Genomic DNA, 26,011 nt, shown 5'->3' on the forward strand with positions numbered 1-26,011 from the left:
TCCTGGACCACCTGTATCCTCCCGCCCACGTCGACTTCCACCAGATAAGCTGAAAATTGCTTAAAAAGAATTTGAAGATATGCTGATGAATGGTACTGCACGTAGATCTGACAGTGCCTGGGGCGATGCCCCTACACCTGGTTCCCAAGAAAGAGAACGGTTGGAGACCTTGCGGGGATTCTGTAATCAAAGCCCTGTGGCTTTGAACTCCAGGACGATACCGGATAAATACAGACACATCCAAGACTTGGCACATCAACTCAAACTAAAGAATATGTTTTTCTTCGGCAAGATGCTAGTCGACACTCGCTGGAACCCCCGTATAGTGGACCTTACAAGGTGCTAGAGAGGAAGGAGAAGACTCTCAAGTTGGTTCTGCGCAACACGACGGTCACTGTTTCCATTGACCGCGTCAAACCAGCCTATATAGCCAAAGACGGTTTAGAAGCAGAAGACAGTCTTCAAAAGCATGGCTCGGAAGCTGCAGTAAAGATGACGAGAAGCGGTAGGATAGTTCGGTTCCCCGATTACTATCGCCCTCCGTAATCTTCGGTCTCAGCGGGGGGGTAGTGTAGTAGTCAACTTCACCTTGAACTTTTGACTCACGCGGCGAGCATTGCGCGTACGCCGGTGCATCAGTCCGCATAGCTACCGCGACGGCGAATGCACGCCCCTTTTGCGCTTCACGCTAATCCCCTTAACTAGTTATTTTATTGTGTTCTGAATAAATGTTAATTGTATAAAGATATCGTGGACTTGTTATTTCAGTTCTTAAAAATAGTTTTACTTAATAGCATACAATATAAAACTGTAGTGGTCATCGCGACCTTGAACGTTTGACCCACTTTCTGTCGCAAGACTCACGCGGCGAGCGCTGCGCGTACGCCGGTGACCAGTCCGCATAGCTACCGCGACACCGAACGCACGCCCCTTTCGCGCTTCACGCTAATTCGTTATCCAAGTTATTGTATTGTGTTTGAATAAACTCTATTTGTGTTCAAATATCGTGGACTTATTATTTCAAGCCTTAATAATAGTTTTGCATAATAACTTAACCATAAAACTATATTGGTGACCCCGTAAAGAACACGTGTGCGCGTCGCGTATTTAAAAGATGGCGAACGAAGCTAATGATAATGGCGGCGGAAGCCAAGTGTGCAAAATCGGTTTGAAGATACCTCCATTTTGGGCTCAAGAACCTGCGCTGTGGTTCGCTCAGATCGAAGGGCAATTTATTATATCGGGAGTTACATCGGATTCGACGAAATTCTACCACGTTGTTGCACAATTAGACCAACAATTTGCCGCTGAAGTGAAAGACGTCATTACCGATCCACCCTCAACTGGCAAATATGATAAGCTAAAAATAGAATTAATAAACCGTTTATCCCAGTCGCAAGAAAAGAAAGTGAAACATTATTGGACCATGAGGAATTAGGAGACCGTAAACCATCGCAATTTTTACGGCATTTACGGACATTAGCTGGCAAATCAATACCGGACACATTTTTACGGACGCTGTGGTCAAATAGGTTACCTCATGGCATTCAGACGGTGATTGCGGCGCAGACAGGTTCCTTAGAGGAAGTGGCAGAACTGGCTGATAGGGTCTATGAGATTGCACCTCCCACACCAGTAGTCTCAAGAGTGGATTCAGGTTCTAGCAGCAGCATGAGTGACATGGTTCAACGCATTGACGAGCTGACGCGGCAGGTAGCTTCTTTAACAGGTCGGTTAAATCGTTCTCATTCCCGTAGTAGATGTCGAAGCGCTAATCATTCAAATCGCAACCGATCTAAATCAAGGCCACGAGTGGACGGCTACTGCTGGTACCACAGTAGATTTGGTGAACGGGCCAGCAGATGTACAACGCCGTGTACTTACCGAACGGCATCGGCGTTAAACGCCAACGGCAGCCGGAAGTAGCGGCGAACGACTGCCACAACGCACCTGGCCGCTTATTTGTTACTGATAATGTAACTAAAATGTGTTTTCTTGTAGATACAGGATCTGATCTTTGTGTATATCCACTTCGAGCTCTTCGTGAAACACGCGCCAGGGTGAACTATGACCTGTTTGCTGCAAACGGATCGCAGATAGCTACTTACGGCTGGGTACATCTGCAATTGAGCATTGGCCTGCGACGCACATATAGGTGGAGGTTTGTCGTAGCTGATATAACAAAGCCAATTATAGGTGCTGATTTTCTCAAATTTTATAACCTGCTTGTAGATCTGAGGAACCACCGCTTAGTAGACGGCCTTACCTTACTGTCTACGCTGGCTCGTCCAGCAGGAGAAAAAGCAGCCGAGGTCGCTTCAGTCAAGGCAGTGTCGGGTGAAAGCAAGTATCACCAGCTACTTCGTGAGTATCCTGACATCACTCGACCTGCAGGGACTCAAAGTGAGGTAAAACATAATACTACTCACCATATACGCACAACTCCTGGACCACCTGTATCCTCCCGCCCACGTCGACTTCCACCAGATAAGCTGAAAATTGCTCAAAAAGAATTTGAGGATATGCTGATGAATGGTACGGCACGTAGATCTGACAGTGCCTGGGCATCACCCCTACACCTGGTTCCCAAGAAGGAGAACGGTTGGAGACCTTGCGGGGATTACAGGGCTTTGAACTCAAGGACGATACCGGATAAGTATCCCATCAGACACATCCAAGACTTCGCACATCAACTCGCCGGCAGCAAAGTGTACTCAAAGGTTGATTTAGTAAAGGCGTACAACCAAATTCCAGTGAATCCCGCGGACATCGAGAAGACAGCGATCACCACTCCGTTCGGACTGTTCGAGTTTCCTTTTATGACCTTCGGGTTAAGAAACGCGGCGCAGTCCTTCCAACGCTTCATCGATGAAGTTCTTCGAGGTTTACCATTCTGCTACGGATTCCTAGACGATATCCTGATTTTCTCCGAGTCAGAAAGTCAGCATTATAGTCACCTGCAACAATTGTTCAAGCGCTTGGCAGAATATGGAATACTCGTTAACACCGCCAAGTGCGAGTTCGGCAAGTCACAAATAATTTTCCTCGGACATGAAGTGTCAGCGGACGGCATTCGTCCTCTCGCAGATAAGGTACAGGCTATAAAGGACTTTCCGATTCCTAATACGGTGAAAGAGTTGCGTCGATTCCTCGGCATGTACAACTTTTACCGTCGTTTTATACCTGGTGCAGCAGAAGTTCAAGCACCGTTGAATATACTTCTTTCCGGACCGAAGACGAAATCTTCGCAAAGTATTACATTAACAGCTGAAATGGAAGATGGCTTCATCAAATGCAAATTAAGTCTAGCTAATGCTACTTTATTAGCTCATCCAATTGCAGATGCAGAGTTAGCAATGTACACAGATGCTTCTGACACCTCGATTGGTGCGGCGCTACAACAACGTACCGGCGGCTCGTGGAAGCCGTTAGCTTTTTTCTCGCGGCGTTTGTCAAGTGCCCAGAAGAAATACAGCCCTTACGACCGGGAGCTGCTGGCCATTTATGACGCCATTCGTCACTTTAGGCATATGGTAGAGGCTCGTACATTCACAGTTTATACCGATCACAGGCCGTTGACATATGTTTTCCAGCATAACCGGGAGAAATGCTCGCCACGTCAGTTTCGTTACTTAGATTTTATATCACAATTTACCACTGACATACGCTACGTGGCGGGCAAGGAAAACGTAGTTGCGGATGCCCTGTCGAGAATAGAAGCCGTATCAGTATCAATAGACTATGAGAATCTTGCACAATCTCAAGACAAGGATCCAGAACTGCAAGAACTTCTTAAAGATCAGACTACAGGACTCAAACTAATGAAAATAAAAACCACTGATTGGAATAGTAGCATCTACTGTGATGTTTCGCACCAGCCACGACCGTACTTGACAGCTGAGTTCCGAAAATCAATTTTCGATGCATTACATCGGTTAAGCCACCCAGGGATTAAGGCAACTGTCAAACTGATAACACAGCGGTTCGTGTGGCCTGGAATAAAGAAAGACTGCCGAGATTGGGCAAAGAAATGCACAGATTGCCAAATTTCCAAAATTTCCCGCCATACCCATTCTCCTACTTCCACTTTCCAGACTCCTTCCGACCGTTTCTCCCACGTCCACATGGATATTGTGGGCCCGTTACCGTTTTCTTATGGTTTCAGGTATTGCCTCACTGCAATCGACCGGTTTACGCGATGGCCTGAGGCGTACCCACTCGTCGACATCACCGCCGAATCCTGTGCCCGCGCTTTCATCGCTGGCTGGGTATCCCGCTTCGGCTGTCCTCACAAAATCACCACTGACAGAGGGCGGCAGTTTGAGTGCGAGCTATTTCGTACTCTGACCACCATCTTGGGTACACAGCATCGACCTACCACGGCATATCACCCTGCTTGCAACGGCATGGTGGAGCGTCTTCACCGTCAGTTGAAAGCTGCCATCATGTGTCACTCAACCACCAGCTGGACAGAGGTACTTCCCCTGGTATTATTAGGGATTCGAAGCGCCTGGAAGGAAGACATAGGGTCGTCCGCAGCAGAACTTGTCTACGGCGAGCCACTCCGACTTCCTGGAGAGTTCTTCGTGCCAGCCAATGACCAGACCCTGGATTTGACAGATTTTACATCTCGTCTTCGTCTCCATATGGCGCGTCTGGCGCCAAAACCTGCAAGTAGACATCAAAATAAAACATTTTACATACCCAAGGAGCTGGCCACGGCAGAATATGTTTTTCTTCGGCAAGATGCTAGTCGACACTCGCTGGAACCCCCGTATACTGGACCCTACAAGGTGCTAGAGAGGAAGGAGAAGACTCTCAAGTTGGCTCTGCGCAACAGGACGGTCACTGTTTCCATTGACCGCGTCAAACCAGCCTATATAGCCAAAGACGGGTTAGAAGCAGAAGACATTCTTCAAAAGCATGCTGCTATCACACCAGCTGCAACTCCTGGCTCGGAAGCTGCAGTGAAGAGGACGAGAAGCGGCAGGATAGTCAGGTTCCCCGATTACTATCGCCCTCCGTAACCTTCGGTCTCAGCGGGGGGGTAGTGTAGTGGTCATCGCGACCTTGAACGTTTGACCCACTTTCTGTCGCAAGACTCACGCGGCGAGCGCTGCGCGTACGCCGGTGACCAGTCCGCATAGCTACCGCGACACCGAACGCACGCCCCTTTCGCGCTTCACGCTAATTCGTTATCCAAGTTATTGTATTGTGTTTGAATAAACTCTATTTGTGTTCAAATATCGTGGACTTATTATTTCAAGCCTTAATAATAGTTTTGCATAATAACTTAACCATAAAACTATAAAACTATAGTTCCTTACTTAATAAATAACTTGGACACTAAAATACGAAGTAAAATTACTGAGGGGAGCTAAAATCAACTATTAAAGAAATATTATTTAAACCTATAATTGACGAGCTATTGGTACTCAAGACAAGCCTTCGTGGTTTTTTGTAGTAGCTTTAATAATGTTGAAATATATTTGTATGTATAATGATAGTAATAAATAAAAAAAAAAACACGTCGCCCACGCCACCCGCGGATAATAACCGACGGGAACCTAGAAAAGCTGCTTTACAATGTAAAGAATTGTTAAAGGCATTAAACAAATAAGTTCTTTTTTTTTAATTAGTACATAGATATAGATAAAATATATATTGTTAGCTGCCAACGTTCGACGGAACCTTCGACCCTTCCTGTGTTAGAAGAGTATCGAAACCCACCACCACCGCGCTACATTCAATTCTTATAAAAGCTAGTGCACATGGGGGTGCGCTCTCCTTGTGGCGGGTCGGTTATCGTGCGTAATGGTGGTTGGCGTTGATACTGTGAGTTCGTTCCATATTCTCATTATTTTGTTATTGATAACTTTGTCTCATGTAAAATAACGATTGTCAAGTAAAGTCATTAGTCATTGTTTAATTATACTTCATTGTGTAACTTAATCAGTTCATAAAGAAAGATTGTTAGTCAAGTCTTAGTTATTGTTTAGTTATATTTGATTGAGTATTCAGATTTATTCACTCAGAAATAATGTTTGTATAAGTAAATTCTGTAATAAACCGCTTGTAATCCATCCTGAATTATCTCTTTTTATATTAACCACTTCTGATTCCTAAAAATATTTATTATATATTAGTTACAATATATGTATTTTTTTTTAATGGAAGGGGGAAAAGTGTTGTCATGATTAAGATATTTTTTTATTTTAGTTTATATTAATAGCATAGTAATTAGGAGTACTTTATTAATATGGTGTAACATTAGATAAGTTAGTAAATTAAAGGAGGAAAAATGTTATGTTTTGTATCGTCAATCTGTGGTTAGCAATAAACCAGTCTGCGTTTAGCTGTCGTGTCTCATTGACGTGTCCCTAAACACAACAATAACTATTTTAACAATTTAGCAATCATAAAAATAAGAAAATAAAAAAAAAATTGAATGGAAATAAGATACAGAAAATTTGAAATTAGTCGATATTAAAAACGCAAACCGAAATATTACAGTACAAATTACCTGGCAGAAATGGAGCGCGTGCTCACTACCGCTCACTGCGCCGGCCGGCGGGACACTGGCTATGGGAACATGATGCAGTGCGGTTTATAGGTTAATGGAGTCAAAAATATACGTTAATAGCGTGTAAGGTACTAGTGAAAAGAGCCTGTTACTGTTACCCCTGTTACAACAAACACCTCGCTCCCCTACAGGCAGACTTCGTCATATTATTACCAATGTCAGTATTGAATTTGGAGGCCATTCTCTAATGTAGGTCAATGACCTTACTTGACCGCACATATTGTTCTTTGTAAAAAATTCCCAAAATACACTATAATCGTTAGTATAAGCTCTTTATTAACGACCACTTCCTAGAATAATACTTTTTTTTACTTTAAGCACTTCTTATACGACTTTTACTTATTCCTTTAAATGAATAGAGAAATTTAAATTTAGAAAGTAAAATGACATACGTAGACGTATGTCATTGGATGGTCGATGACTGGTGCCTTACGCGCCAGTCATCGACCATCTCTCGGCTATAGTACCTATATATGTAGGGGCTATGTATGCGTAGGTGTGGTGTAATAATGTGAATAAGTTTTTAATGGCGCCAGTCCGCCACAAGCCATGTATCGTAAGAGACACACGTGTCACATACTAATATAAATATACCAATAGGTTCAGTGGTTTTATTTAACACATATAGTGAGGTTCCCACATTGGTGGACCGACTAGAAACAGTGATACAACAGAATAATGCGTGGTGCACCTCCGGCTCAAATATCTGTAAAAGCGAGTTCTCCAATATCGGATAGTGAGCAGAAGAAGGAAAGCAGTAAGATGACGGAAGAGGAAAAATCAAGTATAGCAAGCTGCGGTGTAGCAATTATTAGTGTTTCAGCGAAGATACCTGAGTTTTGGGTAGATATGCCCAGACTATGGTTTGTACAGTTTGACAGTACAGATTACTACAGGTCTATGAAGAAAGCTCGGAGCGACAATTTCAGAAGTTAGTGTCAGAACTTGAACTAGGATCGCAAAAACCAACCCTATTGTTACGCAAAATTAAGGACTTAGGCCGCACAACACAGGCATCTGATCAAACTCTTAAGAATTTATGGCTAACACGGATGCCATCGTATTTTTATTTTACTTGACTTGAATATTCTATTCGTACAACATAAAGTCACAAATGCTCATATACAAATATTTATTACGTTTGTGGGCAACCCACATTATATATACACAAATTAAATTCAATATAATTATAGTTATATATACACATAATATATAGTTACATAAAATATTAAAATATATAAATAATAATACGCGGATGCGCGAGCGCAGCGTCGCCCGGCAAGTCGCCGTGCCCGCCGCCCTCGCGCCCCTCACCTCAGCTGGCGCCTAGCGACACATTCGCTCCGGATCAGACCACCAGTCACAACCTCACCGTCTGACGCGAAGCCTGTGTTGCTTAACCCCTTGCGCCAAGCTATTGCCACGTGTTAACCTAAATCCTATATTTCTGTCTACGCTTATTCTTCCGCTATCTTAACCTATGTGCACAGTGCTCTTGACTTTCTCCTTCTAAATTATTGTAATTCTGCGAATTTATTGTGAAGTGAAATATACGCTTATATACTATAGAGACTTATTCATTATCACACACGCACCCTTACAACTGGTGACCCCGTTAAGAACACGAGAATGAGCACCGCTTCGGAAGAATATCAAATACCAACGGCTTGCAGAGATGACACAAAGAAAACGGACGAATCTGATTCGCCGGCGCAATATCAGGTGATGACGGAGGCATTTCGAGTTGGCGTTAAAATACCCCCAACCGCGGCAATGACCAGCTCGGGAGGAGAATCGGTCCGCCAAATTGTGGAATTAACCAAGCAGGTCAGCTCCCTCACATCGGAAATAGACGATCGTTACCGTTCCCGTTCCCGCACGAAACAGAACTCGTACCAGCAGAGACAGCGAACACCATCTTCTCGATCTCATTCGAGTTATAGAAAATTTTCGCAATGTTGGTACCATTTCAAATTTGGAAAGCAAGCGAAGAAATGCATACGACCTTGCGACTTTCAGTCGGAACCACGCTCAAGGCAATCTGTAATGGCGGCCGCAGATTGCCCTCCAACTACAAATGGTCGTCTCTTCGTGACAGATTGCAGGTCGAAAATTCAGTTCTTGGTGGACACTGGAAGCGACTTATGCGTTTTCCCCCGGTCTGCACTGCGTGATCGACGTGCGAAGACCAACTACCAATTGTGTGCGGCAAATGGTTCCACGATCGCCACATATGGTTCCGTACAATTTAATATTAATTTAGGCTTACGTAGAGATTTTTGTTGGAAATTTATTGTAGCAGATGTAACTAGAGCTATTATTGGTGTAGATTTTTTATCCTATTTTAACTTGCTAGTAGATGTACGCAATAAACGCATAATAGATGGTACAACTAAATTGTCAACTGTAGCTTTTGTAGCAATAAATAATAATTCTATACCAAGTGTAAAGGTTGTGACTGGAGATTCGAAATATCATAAACTTCTTTCTGAATTTCAGTATCTTACAAAACCTTCAGGTACACCAGACACACCCAAACATAACACGGTTCACCACATACGTACCACACCCGGCCCGCCTGTTTCATGCGCACCTCGCCGACTAGCACCGGAGAAATTGCGCATAGCAAGGAGTGAGTTCGAGGCTATGTTGGCGAGTGGCACCGCGCGCCCCTCAGAGTCGCCATGGGCATCCCCGTTACATTTAGCGATCAAAAAGGACAACGGTTGGCGTCCTTGCGGTGACTACAGGTTACTCAACGCCAGGACAATCCCAGATAAGTACCCAATACGACACATACACGATTTCTCTCATAGCTTATCTGGTTGTAAAGTCTTTTCCACAATCGATCTTGTGAAGGCCTACAACCAGATTCCAGTACATGAAGACGATATTATAAAGACGGCGATAACTACACCGTTTGGGTTATACGAATTTCCATTTATGACATTCGGGTTGCGCAATGCAGGTCAAACTTTCCAGAGGTTCGTAGATGAAATGACGAGAGGTCTAGACTTCTGTTTCCCATATATAGACGATTTTTTATTTTTTTCAAGGTCGGAGCAGCAGCACGAAGAGCACCTCCGCCAAATATTCTCCAGAATGCAAGACTATGGCATGCTGATAAATACATCAAAATGTAAATTCGGTATGTCAGAAGTTACATTCTTAGGATACCATATATCTCAGCATGGTACGAAGCCTCTGGAAAGTAAGGTGGAATCTATTAAAGAGTTCCCTCTTCCCAATACAGCAAAGCAACTGAGGAGATTTTTAGGGATGATTAATTATTACAGGAGATTTATTCCCCATGCCGCCCAAATTCAATCTCCTTTGAACTCGTTGCTTACCGGATCAATTAAAGCCTCGCAACCAATTGTCATAGATGGAAGTGCATTAAAAGCATTCGAGGAATGCAAACTGAGTTTGTGCAAGGCTGCAATGTTAGCCCATCCAAATCCAAAGGCCAAATTAGGACTCTTCACAGATGCTTCCGACGAAGCAATAGGTGGAGTAGTCCAGCTTCGAATGATTGACATTGGCAACCCCTTGCTTTCTTTTCCCGCAAGTTAAGTGCAGCGCAGAGAAAATATTCAGCGTACGATCGCGAACTCCTCGCCATTTACGAAAATATAAAATATTTTCGCCACTGGTTCGAAACAACTTCTTTTACTATCTATACTGACCACAAACCACTCTGTTTCGCATTTCGAGAACGAAAAAGTAACTGCAGTCCCCGTCAGTATAGATATTTAGATTACATTTCTCAATTTTCTACAGATATACACCACGTATCCGGTAAGGACAACATCGTGGCAGATACCCTTTCTCGCGTAGATGAAGTTTTTGAACCAGTGGACTTGGAGGAAATGGCAAAATCACAAGAAGTAGATGCAGAACTCGCTCAGTACCTCACTGAGGAGTCTGCATTACGCCTAAAAAAGATGTCTGTGCCTGGGAGTCGTATTTATTTGTACTGCGATGTAAGTACACCGACCCCCAGACCCTTTGTACCCAAAGGTTTACGCAGGAAAGTTTTTGACAGTCTTCACGGATTGAGTCATCCTGGAGCTAACGCAAGCGCTAAATTGATAGCACAACGCTATGTTTGGCCACAGGTAAGGAAAGACTGCCGCACATGGTCTAAGGCATGTTTAAGTTGTCAACGCTCAAAGGTAAACCGACATGTCCGATCTCCTTTAGGTACCCTCGATTTACCTTCAGAGCGATTTAAACATGTCCATTTGGACCTCGTCGGACCACTTTCACCTTCCCGCGTATACCGGTACTGTTTGACAGCAGTCGATCGCTTCACGCGATGGGCGGAAGCTGTCCCCCTTACCGACATAACTGCGGAATCTGTGGTCAAAGCATTTTTGCTGGGATGGGTCGCTCGCTTCGGTTGCCCTACAGACGTCGTAACCGACCGTGGCAAACAATTTGAAAGCGCCACTTTTCAGCAACTGTCAAAGACTCTGGGTTTTAAACATCGCAGAACAACTGCATACCACCCCCAGTGCAACGGCCTGGTCGAACGCTTCCATCAACAACTTAAATCGGCCATCATGTGTCACACTGGGAGCGGATGGTATGAAGCACTGCCATTAGTGCTGCTCGGCATCCGAAGTTCTTTTAAAGAAGATCTTCAAACTTCGTCAGCCGAACTAGTATATGGGGAACCACTGCGGCTGCCCGGTGAATTTTTCGGCCACAAAGATCACAAATGCTCAACTGACCTTACTGACTTTTCAGTACGCATCAGAACATTTGCGAACAACTTGCAGCCTACACCCACATCAAACCACGCCGTAAAGAAAGTCTTCATTTACAAAGACCTTGGCACCTGCTCGCACGTTTTCTTGCGTGAAGACTCTCTAAGACTCGCACTTCAGCCTGCTTACACGGGCCCGCATGAAGTTATAGAGAGAGGGCCAAAAGTTTATAAAATCCGTGTCAAAAGTAAAGTCGTTACAGTATCGGTAGACAGGCTTAAACCAGCCTACATATTGAGCGACAGCACTTACACTGACACCACTACAGCATCTAAAATTACTCCGAGTCCTGTACAGAAAACCACACGTTCTGGTCGTCAAGTGCGATTTACAGATATCTATCGCCCGTAGACACGGCCTCTCGGAGGGGAGTGATGTGGGCAACCCACATTATATATACACAAATTAAATTCAATATTGTTGTATGTAGGTAGTTTGGTATTATAATAAAATCAGTTGTATCACCGACTCGGCCTTGTTTTGTTGCTCCCTTATATATTAACCTTTAATTACCGTAATATCTAACTGGCGACGAGTGTAAAAGTTATAATTATTGTGTATAAATATGCCTATCGGAAAAATCGAATCTTTTGATTTATCGAGCAAAAAATGGTCGGCATATATAAGACGCGTGGAACAATTTGTGGCGTTAAACAAAATTGAAGACAGTTTAAAAGTGGCTACATTAATAACATTGGTCGGCGAGCCTACTTATGACCTAATGTGTGATTTGTGTGCACCTCATAACCCGGAGGCAAAATCATTCGAGGAGTTAGTGAGGTTAGTCGGTGAACATCTCGAGCCGAAGCGGTCCGACATTGCAGAGCGACACGTGTTCCGCTTGCGCCGGCAGGGGGAGACAGAGTCACTCAGCGATTACCTTCAAGCGCTTAAGCATTTAGCGAGCACGTGTAATTTTAGATTTAATCTGGAAGAGAATCTAAGGGATCAATTTGTATCTGGCTTGAAAAGTGAAGAGATGCGGTCTCGTCTGTTTGCTGAGTCGGACCCTACTTATAAAAGGGCTGTCGAGTTGGCGTTGGCGTTAGAAGCGGCGGAGAAGCATGCGCAGGTTAGCGTCGCGGGCGCGAGCAATAGCGGACAGATTTGCGCTGAGTCATTACATCGAGTGGCGGCAGAGGCGCGCGCGCACCTGAGGTCGCGTGGCGGCGACGCGGGGACACGCGCGGCGCGCTCTCCTGGGCCGGTTGACGCGGCTTCGAATCCTGGTTGCTGGCGTTGTGGACGATCGCATCGCGCTAATTGGTGTCGTTTTAAAAATTATACTTGTGATGAGTGCGGGCAAAAAGGGCATTTAAAATCGATGTGTCGTGTTAAACAAAGTGAAAATAAATTCAAAGGTCGCACACAGCTTAAAGTACACAACTATTTGGATGGCGATAATAGTTCCGACGGTGATCTGTACAGTCTCAATGTGTACGGGCATAATGATCGGCCATATTGTGAATGCTCAGGTTTTAATGTTTGAACTGGACACTGGCAGCAAGTTATCTACGATTAATTATGATTGTTATGAGAAGCATTTCAAAAATATTACGTTGTATAAAAATAATATTCGTCTACGTACGTATACTGGAAATTTAATTGAACCCTTAGGTTACCTGTTAGTTGATGTTGTATTAGGCAAATATAAAGCTATTAAATTAAAATTATTTGTAATTAAAAATGGGGGGCCACCGCTTCTCGGTCGTTCTTGGTTAAGACATTTAAATATTAACACAGTGCAGATTGATGACATTATTTATAGTTTAAGGGAATCTTCTTTGGTTGATAATTTACGTCGAGAATTTCCTTCCGTGTTTAATTCTGGATTAGGTACATGTATTAAACAAATTTCGTTAAAATTAAAAGACAAAACTCCAGTTTTCCTTAAAGCTCGATCTTTACCTTTAGCGTTACGCGAGCCTGTGGAACAAGAGCTGAACCGCCTGGTGGCTGAGTACGGGACACTCATAGTGCCCGTTATTAAAAAATCGGGTGATATTAGAATTTGCGGTGATTACAAGGTAACAATTAATCCAAAATTATTTCAAGAACCGTACCCACTGCCACGAATTGAGGAGTTGTTTTCAGCGTTGAGCGGTGGAGAGCAATTTTCTAAGATCGACCTCACGAACGCGTACCAGCAATTATTACTTGACGATGACTCACAAGCATGTACGGCGATAACTACGCACTTAGGAACATTTGTTTACAGCCGCACACCTTTTGGTTTAAGTTGTATTCCAGAAAAGTTTCAAAAGTTTATGGAAGAAACTCTCAGGGGCTTGAAGGGGGTATTGGTATACCTTGATGATATTGCCGTGACCGGCCGTAATAGATCTGATCATTTTAATAATTTAAAACGGCTATTTGAGCGCCTACGTGATGTCGGTCTGAGAATTAAATTAGAAAAGTGTTCATTTATGCAAGATCGCATTACTTATGTTGGATTTGTTATCGATAAGCACGGGTTACATCCCGATTAAAGTTAAAGCTATTGTGGATGCATCAGCTCCAAGTGACATAACTCAATTACGTTCCTTTTTAGGCCTAGTAAATTATTATTCTAAGTTTATTGCTAATTGTAGTGATATTCTTTCACCTTTATATATGTTACTGAATAAAAATGTCGCTTGGAACTGGTCTAAGCATTGTCAAGAGGCATTTCTTACTGTTAAAAAAAATATTTTAAGTGACCGTGTACTTGTACATTATGATCCTAAGTTACCATTGGTGTTATCAGTTGATAGTAGCTCGTACGGCATCGGTAGTGTATTGGCGCATTGTTTCCCAGACGGCGGGGAGCGTCCGATTTGTTTTGCATCTCGCACGCTTAATAAAGCGGAGCGCGCCTATAGCCAGTTGGACCAAGAGGCGTTGGCAATCATTAGCGGGGTGTTGAAGCATCACCATTATCTGTACGGGCGTCATTTTATTATTAAAACGGATCATAAACCACTTTTATTTATTTTTGGTTCGAAATCTGGCCTTCCTCAAATAGTAGCCAGTAGATTACAACGATACGCGGTAAAATTAGCAGCTTACGATTTTGAAATGGAATTTGTTAAATCTAAGGAGAACAGTAATGCTGATGCTTTGTCACGATTACCGTTGCCGCACGTGCATAGGGAACCAATCGGAGATTCATTTTACTATCTTAATTATGTGGAAGAATCATTTCCTATTAGTGTTAAGGATGTTGCATATGAAACACAACATGATGCTATTTTGAAAAATATTTTTAATTATCTCATCAGGGGTTGGCCCTGTAAAGTTGAGGACGCAGAGAAACCTTATTTACATCGTAAAGATAATTTGGCACTGGAGATGGGGTGCATATTATATAACCATAGGGTGGTGATACCAGAAAAATTACGGGGGCGGGTTTTAAAAGAATTACACGAGGGGCACCTCGGCGTATTCAAAATGAAGTCAATCGCCAGAGGGTATGTTTACTGGCCTCAATTGAATAATGAAATAGAAAACATAGCCCGACAATGTTCGGCGTGCCGTCAGCAGAGAGATGCACCACCGCGTGGTCAATTACATCCGTGGATTTTTCCCACACAACCTTGGAAGCGTCTTCACCTGGATGCTGAATTTCAAGGTAAATACTATTTAGTAACGATTGATGCTCATAGTAAATGGATCGAAGTTCATCAACAGGTCAAGAGTACTTCTGCTGTAGCAACGATATGTAAATTACGTGAGTTGTTTGCCAGATTTGGCTTACCATCTCAGGTAGTCAGTGATGGAGGTCCACCGTTTACCTCTAGTCAATTTGCAGATTACATGAAAAAGAATGTAGGTAATTTTTCATACTCATCACAACACAAGTCCTTATAGACCAGCTGGAAACGGCGCGGCGGAAAACGCAGTTAAATCGGTTAAAAGAACAATGAAAAAGGCGATTCATGAAGGGGAAGAGATAAGTACAGCTATTAATAATTTTTTATTCCAATATCGTAATACTGAGCATGCTAGTACTGGGGTTGCTCCGGCAGTGGCTCTGATTGGCCGGCGCTTACGTGGACGATTAGACATGCTCATGCCTAATCCAGCTGATCGAGTAGAATTATTACAGGAAAGAACTGGTCACCATCGCCCTGGTTATATTAGAAACGCTAAGATTGGAAGCACTGTTTTAGCACATAATTATAGCCCTCGCCGGGATAAATGGGTACAAGCAAAGGTAATTGATCACAAAACTCCATGTACTTACAGTGTAAAAACAACTGACGGTCGTGAATGGCAACGCCACATTGATCAGTTGCTTCCAGTTAAAAAGAATATACGATATTCTGCAGGGCCCCAAGTGCAAGAAGATGTTGAGTTACAGACGAGTCTGGACGGTGAAACTGTGGGTGACTCTAATAGTTCCTCTAAAACTTTATCAGATCAATTAATTGATTCTAAAACATCAGAGCCTATTGACTCAGTTAGTACACCGATTTGTAACCCTAATCCCGAGGAACCAATATTGCCAATACGCCCTAAGCGTGCGTGCGTTTTGCGTAAAGGCAAATATGGGAAATAGTTTTCATCTTATTTGTTTTTTTTAATTATTATTATTATATAAATTGTTAAACACTTTCTCCTTACAGTTCTGATAATTTAAAATTGTTTATGGAAGAAAGGTTATTTTATTGTTATTAATATTTTGTTAGAAGTTTTTTTTTTAGTTTCATTTAAAATAGTTTGTATTTTTCTTTTTTTTTTTTGTTTTGTTTACATTTTGTTTTTTTTAAGGGGGGGCGTGTTGTATTTAGGTAGTTTGGTATTATAATAAAATCAGTTGTGTCACCGACTCGGCCTTGTTTTGTTGCTCCCTTATATATTAACCTTTAATTACCGTAATATCTAACTAATACAATTATACTTATATATACACATAATATACACTACATAAAATATTAAAATATATAAATAATAATACGTGGATGCGCGAGCGCAGCGTCGCCCGGCAAGTCGCCGTGCCCGCCGCCCTCGCGCCCCTCACTTCAGCTGGCGCCTAGCGACACATTCGCAGCGCTCCGGATCAGACCACCAGTCACAACCTCACCCTCTGACGCGAAGCCTGTGTTGCTTAACCCCTTGCGCCAAGCTATTGCCACGTGTTAACCTAAATCCTATATTTCTGTCTACGCTTATTCTTCCGCTATCTTAACCTATGTGCACAGTGCTCTTGACTTTCTCCTTCTAAATTATTGTAATTCTGCGAATTTATTGTGAAGTGAAATATACGTTTATATACTATAGAGACTTATTCATTATCACACACGCATCCTTACACGTTATCTTTTTTGATAACAGTATAAAGAGGATGCTGGAGACCACCATGGGTTGTCTCAAGCAACCACTAGTCGGATATGTACCCGGGTTACACGCGCACTTGCTCGACAGGGTAGTGCAACACAAGGCTTTCCGAGTGTTATTGGTTGTATTGAATGCACTCACATCAAAATCCGCAACAAAGGGATGCAGCCCAATATTATATAAATAGAAAAGGATATTATTCACTCAATGTTCAGGTACCTTACCTTTTAGTAGTATAACTAATTAAATAATGTTATAAAATCTAAACTACACATTTCTTCAGAGTTAAGTTTAAAGAGATTCTTTTCTATAAATTTTTGCTTCTTAGCAGACATTTTTATAGCACCCCTTTTTTGTTTTAATTGGTTTTAATTTGTGGTAGAGTTCTAGGTGTGTTTGCCATATTGTTAAAACTGCAACATTAATAGATAGATAGATAGATAAAATTCTTTATTGCATACACAAACTATAAGTACAATAAACAAAAGAAAATCGATAGCTATAGTAATATAACTAGCATGCAAGGGCGACCTTACCACTATTAGTGACCTCTTACAGGTAGTCTTAGGGCGTAAACATTTACAAAAAAAGTAATATATGAACTGTGTGGTGCATAAAAAGTTTGTTAATAATTACAATAATAGCGAATCAGAAAATAAACATACAACATTACAAATGTTCCTTACATAATTTATGAGGTAACCCTGTTAAGATTTTTTCGTTTTTGATTTTTTTTTTATTATTAACAACAATAGTCATGAATTTAGGCCAAAAATCGGTATTTTCACTTTCAAGTCTTGTAAAAAGTTCAAAAATTAAAAAAATATGGAAAGACTCGACAGAGATTAGACCTACCTAGAGGGACATAAAAATTAAAACAAAAACTTTGGTTATTTCATTTCAGATGATCCAGTGCTGAGGTATGACGTGCACCGCAAAATGTATTTTTTCTGAGGCGCCTGCGAAGAATTGCTGCCATTCGGTCAATTTTCAATATTTTTCAACCAATATTTCACAGAACATAGTTCAATTACTACTCTTTAATGTACAATAATCAGAAATAAATTTATTTTCACCGTACGCCCAAAAAAAATCTGTAAAAACCTGTTTTTTTTCTGCCTTCAAAACCCTACCCCTCGCCCATAAGTGAAAAAAATAAAACAGCTGGCTGTAACAAAAGAATGCTTTCAACTTCGCCTGAAGACAAAACCACAAAAGGAGCTGAAACAAAAACAAATACACAGGCTAATAAGAAAAATAAATCACAAACACAAATAAAAAGGACTTCACGCCTGTCGGAGGGTATTATAAAACCGAACATATTTTTCTTTTTCTTCTTTCTTTTCTTATCTCTCGTTCTGATTAGCAAGAACACAAATAACTCATCAGACTTGCAGCAAAATAATAACGTTAATATTTAGCAGTTACCGCCTTCCTCCCGATATGTCAACATAAAAAACAACCACAATCAGAACACAACACTCATCTTCCAAGCCGGCTGGTCACCGTGGAAGAGCATGACTGTAACCCTCCAAAGAATAAATTGACAGCTATAAAGAAGGAAAAAAAAACCATTGGCTTCAATTGGAAGCAAATGGCACTGGATAGGGAAAAGTGGATATATTTGGAGGAGGGCTATACCCAGCCTGGGGACCTTGCCTAACATTATATTTAGAAAGTAATAGTACGTTTAAAAGTTAATAAAAATATATAAATTAATTTACAAATATCTATATATAGCAAGTAAAATAACAATAATAATTATCAATAAAAACGCAAAATAAATAAATATTAATGTAAATAAGTACCTTAACCCTTTCAGACCTCGCGTGCACAATTGAGGACATAAAAGTTTTGAGTCTTTTTACTACTAAATTTAAATTTTACGTAAATAAAAACTGTTGTCATCGCTTGCGAACATTCTAAATTATTAAAAATGAAACAACTAGCGGCATCTATTGATACGTGTGTGCACTTCTAAGCCATTTTCGGTCAGTTACCAGCGAAACTTTGAACTGAGTAGGTAAGTCATTTTTATTTTATTGAAATTACAAGTTTTTCTGCTAGATATGTTTTGAAATAAATATAAATGGATAAGTTATACTATATAGGCAAAGAACAAAGTATTTTACATCAAAATTTTTAGTTATTTGTACAATAAATCGCGAATATTCGTTATGTCCACAAACGTGGACAGTAGGTATTGGTTAAACATTTTTTTCAAAATAGGTACTTTGCTGCTGTTAGTAAATAAAGTTATTTTCTGGTAATAAATGTTATAATTTATTATAAAATTTGCGTGGTAAAGTCTTAAATTGTGTTTATTACAGGTAAATTTATGATCAAATTATAATCATGTTTTCGAGGGATGCTTTGAGAGCTTTGGAAAAGGATAACCAGTCGGAATTTGAGCTATCTTCGGATGATGAGGATGTGGGAAATAATAATAATGTCCCATTTGCGAGACACGTTAGGTTGGGAGCCGATGTAGTAACTCAGAATCAAAGAGAGTACACCCCACTTGACCCCCCTGACGAACAAGAAGACGAAAGTGAAGACGAAGAAAGGTCATCTTTCAATTACGAGTCCGAGCCTGAGGCGCCAAGAGAGCCGGATATTGTGGAGGGCGAAGAGGAGCAAGTTACGCCGAATGCTGAACTTTTCGATTACCTTACGCCAAAACCGAACATAAAGTGGAGGCATAGACAAATAAATAACACAATACCAACGGATTTCTTGCTACCAATAGCTTTAGAACCCATCGTGCAAGATCCCATTTGTTATTATAATAGATATGTTCCTGTAGAGCTTTTTGAACAAATGGCCGAAATGACAAACTTATATGCAGTACAGTCAGGAAAAACCAGGTTTAAGCCTACGTCCAGCTATGAAATTGAAATTTTATTTGAAATTTTTATTTGAAAAAATTGAAATTTTAAATTTAATTTTATTTTTTTTAATCTATAATGCGATCCGAAGCCGATGCTTAGAAATACCGCTAGAAAAAGAATTGTGTGTCGATGAACAAATAGTTCCTTTTACAGGGAAACATTCTGCTAAGCAGTACATCAAAGGAAAACCTTGTCCATGGGGAATCAAGCTTTTCTTTTTGTGTGGGAAAAATGGCCGTGCCTATGACTTTATTATTTATCAAAATTCTATTCCAGAATTAGACAGGTCACTGATAAAGAAAGTAGGCTTTGGAGCTGCGGTAGTATTACATCTAATGAAAAGAGTCGGTGACAGTAGAGGTCATGAGTTATATTGCGATAATTACTTCTCGTCTTATTACATGCTCCAAATTTTGAAACACAAAGGCATAATGGCTACCTGCACTGCGCGTGTCAATAGATTTACAAGGCCACCGTTGCTTAGTGACAAAGATATAAAAAAGAAACCAAGGGGTTTTGCCGAAGAGCTTTGTAGTACGGATGGAGATGTCACCATGGTGAAATGGCTTGATAACAAACCAGCCAACTTAGCTTCCAATTTCGTTGGTATAGGAGAAAAAGATATGGTGAAAAGATGGTCCAAAACAGAGAAGAGATTTATAGAAGTCGAGAGGCCTGAAATTGTAAAAAAGTACAATCACGCCATGGGAGGGGTAGATCTCCTTGATCAACTTATGAGTTATTATAGAACGTTTATAAAGTCAAAGAAGTGGCCTTTGCGTATGATATTCCACGCATCAGATTTGGCAGTTGTTCAAGCCTACCGCGAGTATGATATGGATTGTGACTTGCTTGGGATACCAAAAGCAAAACGGCTCGCACTTCTTCACTTTCGTCGACGCTTAGCTGAAAGTTTAGTTCTTCGAAACAAAATATCAGGTGCTAAAAGGGGTCGTCCAAGTAGTTTGAGCAGTCCTTTACCAGTAGTTGTTCCTAGAAGACCAGGAGAAGTACGTCCGTCAACTGAAATTGCTCGAGATGGTATTGGTCACTTTCCAGCTCATGACGATGGTTGTGGAACGCGCTGTAAGTTAACGGGGTGTAAAGGGAAATCCCGCATCAAATGCATAAAGTGCAAAGTGCACTTATGTCTGACTAAAGACAAAAATTGCTTCCTAAGTTTTCATACCTAAGTAACTAAAGTTCCTACTATTTTGTTGTCTTTTTAGAAGATTTTTTATGTTGTTTTATTTTGTAAGAAGATTTATTTTTGTTTTGAAGATGTTTAATTATTTTTAGTTTGAATTTCATACTTTTGTAATAATAAAAATGGCCAAAATCAAGCTATTTGTTATTTGTTCAATTATACCCATACATCAGTTATTATAATCACTTAGGCCGAATGTCCACATTTGATCACATAAAGAAAACATCAATTTTCTCGGAAAATAATCTAATAATCAATTTTTTTTTTGTTTTTCCATGCTCAATAGGCGAATATCTAACTGAAATAAAATCGGCTCAAACAAATTCTAAAAAATAAAAAATCAGGTCTGAAAGGGTTAAAATTAGAATAACTAAATTAGTATCTGTAAATTAATAACTAGAAGAGATAAGAACATTTAGAATAAGTAATTTCTTGTAAATAATTATTACAAATTAGAATTAAGTTTGTAAAAGGCAATGTTCAATAAAAGGTTTTTTTATTTTATTATATTACAATATTATTTATAATTATAGAATTAATTTACGGATCCCTAAAATTCGCGGATGCGAGAGCGCAGCGTCGCCCGGCAAGTCGCTGTGCCCGCCGCCCTCGCGCCCCTCTCACCTCAGCTGATGCATAGTGATTCATTCCCTCCAGAACGCGCGACAGTCTAATCTCACCGTTCCACGCGAACTTTACTTAATATTGCCACGTGCTGATACCTAATTTCTATATTTCTATCTACACTTCTTATATTTCTGCCTGCTTCTATTCTTCATCTATCTAAACCTATATGTACTGTGCTCTTCACTTTCTCCTATATTATTTTATGTTTGTGGACTTATTGTGAAGCAGTGATAATATACGCTTATATACTATAAGAAAGACTTATTTATTTTCACACGCATCCTTACAACTGATGACCCCGTTGAGAACACGAAAATGAGCACCGTTTCGGAAAAATATCATATACCAACGGCTCGCAGAGATGACGTAAAGAAAACGGACGAATCTGATTCGCCGGTGCAATATCAGTTGATGACGGAGGCATTTCGGGTTGGCGTTAAATACCCCCTTTTTGGCCAGAGAAACCCACAATATGGTTTTGTCAAATCGAAGGACAATTCGCAATGGCTAGAATAACGGATGATAGCACGAAATTCTATTACGTACTTTCGCACCTAGACCGCCAATATACCGTCGAAGTGGAAGACGTTATAACTTCGCCACCAGAAAAGGGCAAGTACGAAAAATTAAAATTGGAATTAATTAAAGGGCTTTCAATGTCGAGTGAGAGGAAAGTTAAACAACTTTTGCAGTTGGAGGAACTCGGTGACCGTCACAATTTCTTCGACATTTGCGTCATTTAGCTGGCCCCAACATACTCGAAAATTTTCTTCGTACAATTTGGACAAGCCGATTACCGAATAACTTGCAGACGGTAATTGCATCGCAGATGAGCCTCACTCTCAATGAATTAGCGGATTTGGCTGACAGAGTGCATGATATCGCGCCCGCGTCACCCCAAGTCGCGGCAACGACCAGCTCGGGAGGAGAATCGGCCCTAGATGTAATGGCCCGCCACATTGTGGAATTTACCAAGCAGCTCAGCTCCCTCACAAAGAAAATAGGTGATTGTTACCGTTCCCGTTCCCGCACCCAACAGAACTCCTACCAGCAGAGACAGCGAACACTATCTTTTCGATCTCAGTCGAAGAAAGTTTCCGCAATATTGGTACCACTTCAAATTTGGAAAGCAAGCTAAGAAATGCATACGACCTTGCAATTTTAAGTTAACTTAAATGGGTAATTTTAACAAAATTATTATCATTTTAAAAAATATTTTGTGAAACTTTCTTTGTTTCTTTTTCTTTTTTTTTCTTTTTTCTTTTTACACAGCAGGGTAGGCAGAGGGAACCTAGTGTTAAGACACTCCGCTCCCCACTTTCTGGCGAATTCTGGAGGGAATGCGTATTGAGTGGCAAAACTCAATGCCGCGCTTTGCCTCGACACCACAGCGAAGAAATGGAAATATAAACATAAATATTTCAATGGGATCGAACCCACAACCGTCGCGTTACAGTCACACCTTTGTGCCACTGCGCCATGAAACTAATTTTCTATTTTAGTTAAGCCGCCGCATTAAACTATAATTCGCTTACTATTTTCAATATTAATGTAAATTACTTTTATGAAAAAATATTTATTGTAGAATTACACTTTTTTGTCTTTTTTTTGTCTTTTGTATAGCCCATAATACGTACGCCCCATCTTTATTTTTAACAAAATGAGCAATTGTAGCGAAATAAAATTTAACGACAACGTCGCATAAAGGTAACAAAATAAAAGGCTGATTTATACCGCTACTTTCGAAGTAACACTAAATTTAATGTTAAGATTTAACGCAAAATTAACCTCATTATAACGTTATTATTCCGTTAAGTTACCAAGTATCGCTACCAAATTGTATCGATACTTAAGGTATCTCTACGGAATTACCGCCGATATACCGATTGTGTGTCAGCACTCCAAGAGATTAGCAATCCAGACTCTACAAATAGTTTTGAAACTAGGATACACAAATATATTAATTCTTCACATAGCAAAATCAATTTCATATGGGTTAAAGCACACACAGGAATACTAGGTAATGAGGAGGCTGACATAGCTGCCAAATCTGCTGGAAAACTACACAAGCTTCCAGATTACGACAAATTCCCAATAAGTTATATTGAATACAAAATCACAAGGAACATAATGAAATCTACAAAGTTCAGCACAGGGGGACAGAACCCGTGAGTGGTTTCCGGATTAGGCTGCTATGTCGAAGTTCTTAAGCAAAACCAAACCATCATTTCATAGCACACAGATCTTCACAGGACATTCTTTTTCAAAGTTTTATCTATACAGATTTAAGATAACAAGTGCCCCTGCGATCTAAGTAAGGTGCAGACTATCGAGCACCTACTTAAAAAATGTCCAATATATAGCACTAGCAGAACATCCCATGAACAAACTTTTATTCGAGTAATTAACGTAAATTTAAATGTGAATTGGTATCGTTAACAAACCCTGGTTTGCGGTTCGAAAAGTACATGTCTTACGCCCAATGTTAATAATGTATCTCCTATTTCCAGTTAGCGTCAATCTTGGATTTTTCGACATGTCTATCCAATCTCTAACCTGCATGCCAATAACCAAACCGGGCAATGTCAACTTATCATCAACAGTGGATTGCAGAGCCCTCCCTGCAGTAACGATAGTTCCGTTTTACGTATCTTTTTTAAATTAACGAAATCATATATATAGACAAGAAATTTGTGTCAAAATTATTATTACTTACAGAATTCCTTTAAAAACAATGTTCAGTAAAATAATAAATCTTTAAGTACCAATACCATAAAAAAAAAAAATTAACAATATTAAAATTATTTAATGAATTTGCGTGGCTACGTCAAATGGAACGAAACAATAACATTATCAATGACTATTTGCCATTTTTAAGCGTTAGTTTTAAGAACATTTCAAGTACAAAATTATCTTAAGTTTATTTAATATTTGTAAACTGTAGCTCGATGGAGCCTAACAGAGTAAGTGAGGAAAGCGCGATTTTTCTATGAATATATTGTTTAGAATTCATCACAATATTAATTTATATCTGTTTGGCTAGGTAAAGGGTCGAAGAAAGAGACGGAAATGTTAGTAAATCTTATCTCAAATAGTCAAATTATCACAACAAAGGAGACTAACGCCAGCAATAATAAACTTAAAAACGAAGAGTGGGTCCGATTAACGGAAAAGTTTAATGCGGCTGCGATATTTCCACGGAACGCCCAACAGCTGCGTTTGAAGTGGGAAAATTAAAAAAAAAAAGCGCAGCACTAAAATAATTATGAACCAAATTAAGGTAAAATAATATATTTATATTTTATTACCTATCTATATATATATGCAGTTATTATGCAATAATATTCATTTTAAATATTCAATTTTTAATTTTAGACAGGTCCACCCGATTACATTCCCCCAGACGACATATTGGGTCAAGTGGATACCTTGTTAGGAAGCACATCCAGTGGCTTTGCTGTGCCGTTTGGGGGAGATGGGGAATTAGAAAGGCAAAGTCCTACTGTATCTGTTGTGGATTCTGAAGAACTTCCTCTGAGACTCCACAACAGACACAAGATTTAGGGACACACAACAACAAACTGAAAAGGCTCACATTTGGGACACGTAGAGCAGGTAATATTAGGTTTCATAAAAAAAAATTGTTCTATTATTTTAAGTTATTCTAATTAATGCTTTACTGTACAATAAACTAATAAATACTTTACTTTTTCAGTAAGAAAGAAAAAAATTGATGGGCACCGTGCTGCCCGTAACTTGGTTATAGCCGAATATTTTATAGCCAAAAAAGAATTAATTAAAATTAAAAAGGAGCATTTAGAAATGAAAAAAGAAAAAATATTATTGGAAATAGAAAAAATTAAAAAGAATAATTAATAATATTTTTTTTAATTATAAAAATTTACAATGCATAATGTTTTCCTTATTAAATAAAGACACCCATTAAATACAGAAATAATAATATAATTTACTAATAATCTTATCATTAAATTAATCATCTTGTAAAATAATTGTTTATAAGAGATGTCCTTTCTGTTATATCTTCTGTTCCTGTGCTGTCATCATTTTCTTCCAAGATATGGGGTTGTCCATTAATCACGTGAGGCTTGAAAGAGGGGGGAGGGGTTTGATAAAAATCACGAAAATAAGGGGGGGGGGGGGTGTAGTAAGATATCTCGTGTATTTATTTTTTCGTCTAACGCGCGATTTTTAAACAAATATTAAGCGGCACGGCGCGGCGTGTAGTGACTTGACTCGCCGTTGCCAGGCAACGGACGGAGGCCTCACGCGCACGCGCCGCCGGCCGCCCGGCTCGGCATGCAGTCGACAGTTATTCTGTTGTTTTGGCGCCGAATACATGCGTAAACCGTTACCTTGTACGTTTTTTATTAAAACAATGTTTAAAGTAGGTTATCTGTATAAAGACCTTTTCACCGAGTATAAGAAAGGAAAAAAACCTAGTATTGCTCAGAAAGAATTTAATGAGTTGTGGGCTAATGCAAAACAAAAATATTGTACAAAAGAAGAATTTGTGAAGTGGGCGAATGATCTTCTAGCAGATTACCGCCGAAAGCACCAAGCAAAGAAGTCTTCCAATATTCTCTATTATTGT

The 26,011-nt window shown here is 40.2% G+C and overlaps 2 protein-coding genes across 2 annotated transcripts; both read left to right on the forward strand.

Annotated features, from left to right (window-relative positions):
* The first annotated feature begins 18,489 nt into the window (after positions 1 to 18,489).
* Positions 18,490 to 19,596, forward strand: LOC146538516 (uncharacterized). The gene is made up of 2 exons (XM_085187060.1): positions 18,490 to 18,697; positions 19,005 to 19,596. Exon 2 carries the CDS (start codon positions 19,030 to 19,032, stop codon positions 19,594 to 19,596), a length of 567 nt encoding a protein of 188 aa, XP_085043186.1. The 5' UTR covers positions 18,490 to 18,697; positions 19,005 to 19,029.
* A 4,627-nt stretch (positions 19,597 to 24,223) lies between these two features.
* Positions 24,224 to 25,014, forward strand: LOC146538517 (uncharacterized). The gene is given in 3 exon segments (XM_085186227.1): positions 24,224 to 24,641; positions 24,643 to 24,679; positions 24,775 to 25,014. Coding segments are annotated over 3 exon segments (399 nt in total). The 5' UTR covers positions 24,224 to 24,468; the 3' UTR covers positions 24,964 to 25,014.
* The last annotated feature ends 997 nt before the right edge of the window (positions 25,015 to 26,011 follow it).

This window comes from Heliconius melpomene, chromosome 6 (assembly GCF_056956725.1).
Source record: "Heliconius melpomene rosina isolate 202511_hmr_F chromosome 6, ASM5695672v1, whole genome shotgun sequence".
NCBI lineage: Eukaryota > Metazoa > Arthropoda > Insecta > Lepidoptera > Nymphalidae > Heliconius > Heliconius melpomene.

Bases quoted from the DNA above. Each gene is read 5' to 3' on its own strand.
- LOC146538516 (XM_085187060.1), top strand. From the start codon at position 19,030: ATGTTTTCGAGGGATGCTTTGAGAGCTTTGGAAAAGGATAACCAGTCG.